The sequence below is a fragment of the Macaca mulatta genome, chromosome 7, assembly GCF_049350105.2.
Source record: "Macaca mulatta isolate MMU2019108-1 chromosome 7, T2T-MMU8v2.0, whole genome shotgun sequence".
Classification (NCBI taxonomy): domain Eukaryota; kingdom Metazoa; phylum Chordata; class Mammalia; order Primates; family Cercopithecidae; genus Macaca; species Macaca mulatta.
The window spans coordinates 106,323,950-106,336,348 of record NC_133412.1 but is presented as its reverse complement, the minus strand read 5'-3'; the positions used below and the strand labels follow the sequence as shown (position 1 = coordinate 106,336,348).

The window sequence follows — 12,399 nt, the reverse complement described above, 5'->3', positions numbered from 1 at the left end:
AAAGCTGCAGTTAATCAATATTCAAAGACACATTAGTTTTCACAGGTGGAGGTCACCACATGTTTACTAAGGCAGAGCTAAGACTTATGCACAGTATCTAGAAAGCTGTTTCTGAAAATTAAAGCCATAGTACAATTTCAATCATATAAAGCAGTCAGAGGTAACTCCTTCTTTGCTATGCTTATGAAATATTATCATCTGCAGAGCACTGAAACTATATATTGTGCTTTGCAAGAGGTGATAGGGCTAACAAAAACACGTTGAAGAATGCCAGTCCTGAAGAACAGAGCACATAAAGTTGAAAGTCCAAAATAAGTGAGTACAGTGCAGTATAATGCAAAACCACAAGACATCGGGACTAAAATATTACATTATCAAGAACTGGTAGACTTTTTAAAATAAGTTGGATGTGATATAGAATACTAAGTGTGTTCCCTAAAGTTTTCTCAAGACAGTAAATGCAAAGAAAAAGTGCATGAAGCGCTAGGTTCTTATTTTATCTTTATCATATATTTTGCATTTAACTTCTTTAAAACTTCATTATGTGCTATTTTATTTTCCTGTCTTATTTATAATGATTACACATGCTCAAATATTGATAATAAAAACAAAAAATTTTTAAGATAAGAAACAATGCCATATATTCTTGAACACATAGAAGGGAGATATGGTGCCTCCACGTACAGGGGAATTAAGTAAAAGAAGAGGAAAATAGAAATATCAGCAAAATATGAAGGGTTAGGGTATGTGGCTTTTGAAATTATTAATAAACCACTTCAAGAAACCTGATAGTCCAAGGAAGACTATTAGTCTCAAATATTTAAGACAATAATCACTAAATCCTTTCTGAGGAATCGGGACTTTGGATTAGACAGTAAGTAATCATCCAGACCAGAATCACTGACAAAAAGAAAACTGAGGTCTAGAGAGGGCTTTATGGCACCAATCACAGGGTATGTTTAATTTTCTTGAAAGCTGCCCTACCATTATTTATTGCACATTCGTTTCTCTATGAATTGCAAATATCTCCAAGGCAAAGGACTTAGAGGACTGACTTACTAAGAGAAGATACTCAGATATCTGTTGAAGGGACTTGAGTTCACACACCCAGAATACTCATGGTTTTCTTGAGACTACAGTTTTGTTTTGCTTTTGACATGGAGTCTCACTCTTGTTGTCCAGGCTGGAACGAAGAGGTGCAATCTCGGCTCACTGCAACCCCTGCCTCCCACGTTCAAGTGATTTCTCCTGCCTCAGCTTCTGGAGTAGCTGGGACTACAGGCGCCTGCCACCACACCAGCCTAATTTTTGTATTTTTTAGTAGAGATGGGGTTTCACCATGTTGGCCAGGCTGGTCTCGAACTCCTGATCTCAGGTGATCCACCTGCTTCAGCCTCCCAAAGTGCTGGAACTGAGACTACAGTTTAACCTGCGCCTCCTCTGCATGTACATCCACATGGAGAACTAAGTTGACGGGGGAAGCCAACCACAGGGCAGGGACTAGCAGCTCATCCCGTGGGCCACACCTGCTTCTAGCGCCTACTCCACATCCTGCATAATTTCCCTTTGTTTTCACATTATTCCCATCATTCTCCCTCCATTTTTCTTCTGCTCTTCCTTTTTACTCTTCTTTTGCATCTTCCTAGTTTATGACTTAAACTCACCCATAGTTCTTATCAGTACTATATAACTCTGCTAATAGTAATCCCAAGATATAATTCTATTCTACACAATTCGACTTAAAACACGGTTAAATACTTACTTTCACAGGTATTGTACAAGGTTCTGGAGATATAAAAAGGAATAAGATGACCCAGGCTATTCCCTCAATAAGCTCATAGTCTCAATACAGAGACAGGCATGTAAAGAAACAAATTACAATGTAAGTTGATAACAAACCAACAGAAAAATGTAACAACACCCCAAAGAAAGAAATTACTAATGCTCTGGGGAAGCAAAGATTTGCACAAGAGAGTGACATCTGAGCTGGGATGTGAAAGCTGAATAGGAGTTCAAGAAAATCCAACAGAAGGTGTTGGGTCTCAGAATGTGATACTGTGAAGTACGGCACTTTGACAAGCTGAATACTTTGAACTGAAGGAGACTGGAAGGGTGTAAAAAGATATTCTCTCTGACCTTCTTTTTCCCTCCTTTCTCCTTCCCCTATTTCTTCCCCAAGGTGCATCATGCACAATAGAACTTCTCTCCCTCAAAGCAAGCCATCAAATCTAGGAAGACTATCTGACCCTCTCCTCTGCCCCCGAAGACCCTCACATGACAGGTGTCGTGCCTGTACCCAGAGGAAGGAATGCTACACAGAGAGGCCAAGAAAAATCCGAACAAACGGGACCTGTTGGAATTCCCCTCAAGTTATCATCTTTAGGTCATGCCTTTTTTGTCCAGTCATATTTCTACACAGCTGTCCATTCTTCATCGAACCTAAGCATAAGAATATGTACTTCACCCTGGGTCTCTGGGTCTTCATTTCTGAAAGCTCCCATATCATGTAAAATTTTGATTAAATAAATTTTTTCTTGATAACCTGTCTTTTGTTATGGAAGTTTCAGCCATAACCCTTGCGATGGGTGAGGAAAAGTTATTACGCTTTTGCCCCTACAAAGGAAAAGAGCAATTCAGTCAGATGACGACATACTCAAAGACACAAATTGAAGGGTTTTACCACTCAGTGTTGCTAGAGAAAAATGAGATAATAGTGGCGATAGAGATTGATTAATCTTGATGTAGAATGCAGAAGAGCACATTTGCACTCTTTTGCCCACATTTCCAAAGTCTCCACAAAAGATTCCTCATTTCTACTTCTCATTTTTAAAAACTTTTTAAAATCTTATTTATTTATTTATTTATTTATTTATTTATTTATTTATTTATTGAGATGGAGTCTCGCTCTGTTGCCCAGGCTGGAGTGCAGTGGCACAATCTCAGCTCAATGCAAGCTCTGCCTCTGGATTCACGCCATTCTCCTGCCTCAGCATACTGAGTAGCTGGGACTACAGGTGCCCACCACCACGCCTGGCTAATTTTTTGTATTCTTGGGATTTTTGGTTGGTTGTTTGTTCGTTTAGTAGAGACAGGGTTTCACCGTGTTAGCCAGGATGGTCTCAATCTCCTGACCTTGTGATCCGCCTACCTCGGCCTCCCAAAGTGCCGGGATTACAGGTGTGAGCCACCACGCCTGGCCTCTACTTCTCCTTTTAAAAAATGTTTAGAGACAAGCTCTCCCTCTGGGCAGCGGTGCAATCACAGCTCACTGTAACCTCAAACTCCTGGGCTCGAGGAGTCCTCTCACCTCAGCCTCCCAACGTGCTGGGATTATAGGCATGAACCACCATGCCAAGCCCACTTCTCATTTTGGGCAAACAAAAACTACAGATTAAAACAATACACAAGTACTACCCTAGATAAGGTAAATTACGTTACAGATTCGTGTGTTTCATGTTTTATCTGTGAAACTGGCCATGTTTCTTTGCAGTATCTCCCAATAGAGCTGCAATGTGCTTCCCTGCCCCTTGACTTTGGTCTGTGCCATGCAATCTGCTCTGACCCAATGACTGAACAGAAATGACCCCATGACAGTTCTGAGTCACACCATTTAGAGACATTGCATGTTTTTGTTTACCCTTCTTACAGCTTTGCCTCCATCACCACAAAAGAGCTACTTCCAAATAGCTGCTGCCTTCTAACATGGGACAGAGCTAGGCTGAACCCCCAGCAAGGAGCCAAGCCCAGCTAGAGCTGTGGCCCAAAGCAGAGGCACCCGCTGAGCCCAGTCTAGACTTGCCAACTCCCAGCCTAACCGCAGCTCCATGAGTATAAGCTTGTTGTTGTGTGCCACTTAGATGTTGTGATTGCTTGTTCTCTGGCAATAGCTGAGTAGGACACCTGAATATTCACATATTCTCAGCCATCATTCTCAAAAATATGCTTTCTTCAAGTCGCTGTCTGGAGCTGAGGGTAATCCTGAATGCTCCGTTGTAGCAGATGCTCTGAAAACAATAGTGACAAGCCCAACTCTTGAACAGTGGCATGCAGCAAGATACCAGCAATGCTATATATAATATTTTTCATGCTGAGTTAGATAATAATTCAATGATAAAGAGTTCACCTTTGTAGTCATCAAAGCTTTTCATGAAAAAGTGTAAAACTGCAAAGAATTAGAGTCTCAGAGACATACTCTCTTATCATGTAGCCTGCAATGGTCAGAAAGCCCTTCCTGCCCAGTGTCAAAGATAATAGTCCTGGGAAAATGTGGTGATATAAACATTGCTTGTCTTATCATGATGTAAAATAAAATAACGTAAAAGGTTACTTCTTAAATGAGCTCCTTTCAGCTGTCATAACTTCATTAGAAATATACAAAAGTATAACAGCATATAATTAAAAAGACTTCCTGGAAGCATACCTAAGTAAAGTCAACTACATCACACTTCCACGTCCTAGTAAAACCTGGCACTCACTCCCAAAATAAACAACAATGAACATTGGCAGCTCAGCTTCTGAATGGTTCTGTTTCCATTGGGTACCACCACCTACTATGGATTGGGACAAACGTAAGTAGAGATCAGAGCAGGGAGTCTGTTCCTCAGTCTGCTGAGGATGATGGAGGTAGGAAGAGGATTCAAGCAAGAACTGAGTTACCATCTTTGCCCTACTCATCTAGCCCTGTGGGAGGCTCCTGCTAGGATCTCAGGTGTACAGTCTGGGTTCTTCCTCTTACCCATGTAAAAAGACAAAAGAATGTCATAGGCTGGGTGTACATGGCCATGTACTGATTCTACGAACTTTCATCTCACATGGTTTTTTAGTAATGAGGAATATGACCCTTGCCCCAAAGCATGAATGTCACTTGGTAGAAGTAAATGTATGTCAGTACACAGGAAAATGCCAGAACAGGAACAGGAAAACCCCTGAATGCTTAGACCAAGATGACCTATCACTCAGTCTTAGAATCTCTACCTTTCTATTGAAACAGAATCCATTTTATAAAATGCTATCTAATTTTGGGGGACAACATTGTAGCAGTAGTTTAGTGTCACTGTGAGTATGACCTATACTCAGTTACACTACACTATGATTTAAAATAAATCCATTTAACATCATTGCTTTAGTAAGAGTCTAGTCTTTGGCTAGGGAGAGCTAATATGCTGCTTAAATACAGGCCTGCAAGTCTCTCCTCTCAGAAACATCTACTTAATTCACAATAGATGCCCAAAATAGTGAAGGGAAATTCTATGAAAACAGTGAAGTTCTTCCCTAATGTGTTCAGTCAATTTTAATCACCAGTTATCTTGCATATTTTTCAACTGTTCCTTTCCAAAGACTAAGAATTTCTTATACTTTACATATTTTAGCATTGTTGCCTGTCACACACATAGGCAAATTGTTGTTTAAAAGCTGCCACATTTAAATTGAAATAAAACTTATGACTGCAACGGTAAATATTCCTAGATTAATAGAGTTGCAGCAGACGACAGACTCTTAAAATTGACTGAAGTCTGTGATATTAGAAAGACAGAAAATTTATCTAGTTTTAGCAAATGTCAAATCAGTGGCTATTGCTTTAAAGATTAATAAAAGATATAATGGTTTCTAGATAGCCTCTAAATAGAGATTACTATGAATGGAGAAGTGATTTACCAACAGTCACCACAATGAGATTTCTTTAAAGGTTACAATCATCAGTTATTTAGCTGAAACACTGCTGAGAATGCCTGGTCATTTCTTGAATAATGCATAATGTTCATTGTAGATTTGATCTGTATTATAACAATACAGATATTTCTAAAATAATGGAAAATACTATCAGTTACCTTCCAATTGCTTAACATATCATTTCCATGAAGTAATTGACTTGGGACATATTACATACTGTCACCTGAGTGTTCTTTCTGCAAGCATAACTTGTAATAATCTGTATACAATGGGAATCACAAAACAAACTCATCAACCTTTATAGACTGTTAAGAAAAGATGTGATGAATACTGCACAGGGCACAGTAAAGGACCTTTCTGAAGCCATAAATTAAAGTGATTAAATTTCTATACAGTTGTGTGGGACAAATTTAAATTTAAGCTTTGAAATTTAATTATTAACATGATCAACTCATCACATTAAAAAAAATGCTGCCACCACAATGTAAGTACTTTTCATACAAATTTCCAAATGCCTTTAGGTTTATTCAAGAGATTGCTTGGAGAAGCATGAAGTATAATGTCTATCATTTTATTGTTGGATTATGAACTGCACTTCACATGATGCTGCAGGCTATTTATATAAGCTTGTTTATCCATATGAACGTCTTCAAGGGCACAACATAGAAGACCTTAATAAATTAAAATGAATTTCTTTTGATGTTATTGTTTCATGAATGTTTGATCAGAATGAATAGCAGTTTTGCATTAAAGAATTAGAGTAAAGCAATAAAATGTCCATATATTTTACAGTAGAACCAATTTATAGAAAGTGCTCCTTATATTTCTAGCTACTTTTGAGAGCCAGGGTAGACAGTAGGGAGTCACTATGTTTACATCTTCATTTCTAACCTATCACCAGTTTACTAATAGTGAAAGTGTACATGTACCAACTTAGATGCTCTGTCATCATCTGGATGGAATTTTAAATATAATAAAATCCGTTATCTCCTTCCAGGTTTCTAACCACACATCTCCACCACCCTGTTTTCTCTCAGTGACACTACCATGCCATTCCAGAAACTGCAACAATGTGGGGGCAACAACCACGTTTTATCTTCTTTTTATACATCTTAATCATAATAAGAAGTTAAAGAGTTGAATTGAAGGCCACAAAATAAAAATGAAGTATTATAACAGTCTGAAGCTGAGAAAATTCTCACCTAAAACGTTTGATGATGGTGATATAAAACAAATATTATCTGTAGGGATGACAAGAAGTGATAGAACACTAGATAGAAAGGCAAGAAAAGTGGATTCTTGCCTTAGATATGCTAACACTGAACTGCAAAGTCATTTCCACTTTACACTTGCCTCATCTAACTATCCCTCATAAAAGGAGGGAATAATTACATGTCATCTATACATTTGCATGCCTAAAAGGCCATGATTCTGGAAGTAAGCTAGACTATTACATCATAGACAAATGGACAAACAACAGAACCATCACATTTTTCTACTTTGGTAGCCATTACTGCCAAGAAAGCCTATTGACTACAAACACCTTTAACAATGAAAATAAATAAAAATTTGCTGAGTTATGTTAAATAAATACAGGTCCATTCCATTATCTCATTTGAATAATATACTTTTGAACTTATATAATTGAATAATTATTACATATTTTTCACATGGTATGGTTCCTAACCTGTTACCCTCATCCTTTCATCTTGTATGATTTGGAATAAAGATAGCCTGTGCCTCAAACTAGAGTGAAAAAAAATGTGTCTAATGTATATTTACTAAAATTATATTTATATATTTAGCTTGGAAAAATTTGGTACTAGTATCTATAATATGGTTTAGCTCTAAGTCCCCACCCAAATCTTGTCTCTAATTGTATTAATAATCCCACGTGTCAGGAGAGGGACCTTCTGGGAGGTGATTGGATCATAGGGGCCGTTTCCCTATGCTATCTCGTGATAGTGAGTTCTCACGAGATCTGATGATTTAAAAGTGGCACTTCCCCCTTTGCTGTCTCTTTCTCTCTCTCACTTGCTGCCATGGTTCCCTTGCTTCCCCCTTGCCTCCGCCATAATTGTAAGTTTCCTGAGGCCTCCCCAGCTATGTGGAACTGTGAGTCAATTGTACCTTTTTGTTTATATATTATCCAGTCTCGGATACTTTTTTATAGCAATGTGAAAACAGACTAATACAATCTAGAACATGAATTAGTGTGTTACTGAATTGGTATCTACAAGCTCAAGGGCAGAAGGGATGTAAAAGGACAGATCGAATGTGCCTTGCTTTATTTTTCCTGGGCTACCTTTGACTGACATCCTGTCCTTGAGAGGTACCTCTGTTGTGTGTTCTCCTCAATCTTTAAGTGTCATTCTTACACTCTAGAAAGTGGTCTGCAAACCATAGCCTATGGGACTAATTTTGTGGCTGCTGCCTATTTTGTAAATATAGTTTTATTGGAACATAGCCACATTGTTTTTTTTACGTAGTGTCTATGGCTAATTTTGTGCTACAACAGCAGAATTGAGTAGCCCATTGAGCTTAAAATATTTACTACATGGCCCTTTACAGAAAATGTTTGCCAACTGTTGCTCTAGAAGAAAATAACCTGTTACAATTAAAATTATCATTTTCCACCTCTAATATGCATAACACAATCCCCAAGTAACAACTTTACACTCTCACGGACACATATGTGATCACAGCTCTTACCACAAAATTGTAAATAACAACTGCTTTTGACCTTTCATTTCAATCTGAATCCTACAAAAGATTACAGCTCCCCACTAGTACCCTTTCCTGTTATAGCCAAGAGTACAGGGACTTTTCCAAAGGTAGTTGGCAAGATGTAACAAAAGAAGCTAATTCTTCCCCAGAGGAAGTTGCCTGCAACTCCTCCAAATGCCCAGTTTTATTTAATTCTATCAAGTGTCTAGAAACAGAATGCGAACATAAGAATCTAGCAGATTCTTTAGGCCATACACCTTGAATAGAATATCCTTAAAGATAGAAAACCAATGGCCAACACCACATATACATCAATAAATGTATGCATGCATATTTAAATGCCATAAATTATTAGGAATTTCAGGAACACACAAGAAAATACTGTCTTACGCATCAGAGTGAAAATGACCTAATATTTAAAGATACTAAGTTGTAAGAGTAACTGCATCAAGGATTAGAATAAAAAATATGTTTATAACTTTTAGGTAATATGTATATAGGGAAACTTGAAACACTAATACATAGATTGATTTTTGTTGGTCAATAAAATCTTCAACGTAAAATATCTGCTAAGGATGGAAGAGCTCTGCTCCCTGCCTTTCTTTCGTTACTTAAGGCAGAAAATGTCAGCTCTATGCTTTAACAAATATGTCCGTACTCCACTCATGAAGAAGAATTTGTATGTAATTGTAAAACATAAATTAAACCCAAGAAGCATTTTAACGTGTCATTTCATTTTCATTTCTCTGAAATCTTATATAAAGTGATAGGATTTTAGGCTGATAGACTATTGAAAATAAAATAGAAAAATAAGAGGTTTATTTCACCTTCACATGGTGTCTTTCTCATGCAGAGTTCAGATTTCCACATTTGTATCCCTTTAAAGGATTTGATATGCAGGAAAAGAAGAAAGGATGATGGTAAACATTTCATCTTACAGACCCCTACAGACCATCATATTCAGACTGAACAGTGGCCTAAAACTTACCTTTTACTGATGTGTTAGGTGGAGGGCCTTCCATTCGCAAGTTCCACGGAGGGTCCCCCTGGTTAGCAAAGTCCCTCATTTTCAGATAGCTAATTGTAAGTCGAATGATGGATGCCTTGTCAAGCTGGCTGGTAATGGCTGCAGGAAGAGGCAACAACTTGGCCAATTCATAGAACTCAAAGTTTTCTTTTCCCCGGCGGGAGCGAGCAGCATCTCGGGATTTCTCCTTTCTCAATGCTTGTAAACTGAAATCAAAGGAGTGAGAACGTGTGGTTTAGAATATGTGACTTTGTCATCACTCAAATACTGCCTTCTTTGTATTTCCTTTTTTCCCACCAAAATTCTACCAAAAACTATTTCAAAATTAGAGAGTGACAGTAAAATGAGTTCCAGAAAATGTCCACGAAAGCCATAAACTCTAACTCCGGTCTTACATTTTGCAAACTCAAGTCCAATGAGTAAAAATTGTGTTTTGCCTGTTAAGGTTTTTTTCCTCCAATTGTCCATGCATTGAGATGTATTTATTGTTCCTAAGACCTAACAGAAGGTTTACAGGTGTGGCTTGATATTATCAACTATAAGCAATTTATAAATTGGGCTTACATTTGTGTATCTATTTCAAACTAATACTTTTGTTCACTTAACTTTCATCAGTATGGGATCTTAATCAAAAGGAACTATTTTGAAAAATTCATTTCAATTATAATCCTGGGGAGCAGAAGATAAACACAAGTACAATTCACCTTGTCAGAATCAACAAATATGCTTCCAGCCCTCAATAAAGATCACAGCACATTCAGTTAGATGAAGAAAACATCATATTTAAAATGAAGATTTCAATGTAATTTCATAAATGTGCTGATAACTGCTTGATAAGAGAATACTTCTTTATTAATGGACATACATTAGTAGATAGATTTTCTAAGATACTAGAGAATAAAATATATTGCCCAAAGAAGTCAAACTTTAGGATAATATAAATTTAATGTTGAAAGATAAAGCTCTGTATGGGTTATTAAAATTCATAAACATTATAGACATATTACTTCCCAGAAGAGGCAACAGGTGGGATCCAGCATTTTTCTTCAACTATTCATGTGCATTTCTGTTTGAAGTTTGCTCACATTGCTGAGGGCAGAATCTGGCACAACTGAAGTTGTGTGTGAGCATCTGACAGGAGAATTCCACCTGCTCTGAATTGCTCTGCTTTGTGTCTGATGAGAAATACATTAAAAAATCAGACCCCAATGATAAGTAGCTAGATAATATTTTCAGTATCAAGGTACCATTAAAATTATTTTTATGTATGCATTTTATTGAATTCTGAAAGCACTGTAAATATTTGAGTCTAGCATTCTTTTTTTTTTTTTCCATTATGAAATAATAAGAAAGAGAGAAACAAGGAAGGAAGGAAGACCATAGAAAGAGATCAAAATTGACTCAGCAGTGAGGCTCCATTCTCTTTTAATATACTATGGAGAATAATATTCCCTATTACATTATAGGATTCCTGACATTGTTTCCTGGTGGAAACACTGTATTTTACTGCTGAAATCACACCTGAAATATCTTACTGAATATCTATGTATAATGCTCTGGTCAGATACTTGCTAGGCTAATACCCAACCAGTTTTATGTTTGCTCTATTAATAAAATAGTCTACATTAGCTAACAAATGTCTTTCTCAGAATTAGACAAGTTAATGTTATCATCTTCAGAGTAACAGCAGTCTCAGGTGACAAAATCTGTGTCCCCTGATACATCTCAAGCGAAAAAGTCAGGCAGAAACATTACTAATTTACAAGGAAAAGACCTGTTTTATCACTTATTTCCCAATAACTGGGCCAACCTCCATTCAATTCTACAAGTGCTCAATTTCAGCTGGTTGAAAGCTACATAAGTGAGAGATGTCTTAGAATCTGATGAAGTGTAAGTACAACTAGGATCCAGGTTAACACCTTAGGATACAAGAATAGTTCACATTCCTCCCTTTACAGAATAAAAGTAATTTATCTACCAACATTTAAGTTAGCTGTGCCAAAAGAAACTATGTCTCTGGACATACTTTCCCTAACACTTGTACATAGGGGAAGGAGCAGTGGTTCAAGTTCAGTGCTTTATTCCTTTTGTGTTCTTGCAATTAAATACTACTCCAGAAGGTGGGCTAAACTTACTACTTTTCTTTTGGTTCAGTAAGTGACTATGATGGGGCTCTAGAGCAGGGGTTACGAACTCAAGGGCTTTCAGGGTTCAGGCAGGGAATGTCAGTGAGTGAAGAGGACTGGTGGGGACTGGGAGGAACTGAAGGACAACTCTGGCCAAGGGGTAGCACAGTTTGAGCCAATGCCGCTTTGGGGAAAGTCACACCTGGTGTCAGCACTTCTAGAGGACAACATCTGAACTTTTATATGACATTTCCCAATTTTGGTATTTTAACAAATTAAAGCTTTAAAAAGTCACGCAAGCCAAATAAAACATGTCATGGTCAGACATGGATCAGGGACTAATTTTACAATTGGGTAATAGTTAGGACAGACAATTACAAAAGTAGCTTCACATGATGTTATATGTAATTTTCCTTTATTCATGTCACTCAGAATGATCACAAATGTATTTATTTGTTACCTACGTAATATACCATAATATTTACATCTGGAATTTATTCAACTGAAGGAAAGTAGAGGATTAAGCAATTACTCTGAAATTGAAATTAATTTACAGGCTTATCAATAATCTAAGGAAAAAATTCATCTTCATATGGGAGACAAAGCCCAAGATCACAGGTATCAACTCAGTAGGCTATAAAGGATATATATTAGGGAGATGGCTTTTCTCTATCCATTCAGGGAAGGGGAGCAAGCAGACACTAATGCCTTTGGATGCCTTGCCTAACATGTTTTCTGATGTTTTACTACTTTTCTAAAACAGCACTGGTCAGAATTTACTTTATCTCTTCCTCTCCTACCTCCTTGTTTTCTCTTCTCCACCTTGTCTTTTTCTTTTTTTTCTTTTTT

The 12,399-nt window shown here is 37.3% G+C and overlaps 1 protein-coding gene across 2 annotated transcripts in view; it reads right to left on the bottom strand.

The window, feature by feature from the left end:
* The window catches only part of NPAS3 (neuronal PAS domain protein 3), an 864,000-nt gene that overhangs the window by 581,345 nt on the left and 270,256 nt on the right, over window positions 1-12,399 (bottom strand). For both annotated transcript variants that reach the window (XM_028851483.2, XM_028851486.2), the window contains exon 2: window positions 9,386-9,630. In XM_028851483.2, coding sequence (XP_028707316.2) covers window positions 9,386-9,630 — 245 coding nt within the window. The remainder of the gene's footprint in view (window positions 1-9,385; window positions 9,631-12,399) is intronic.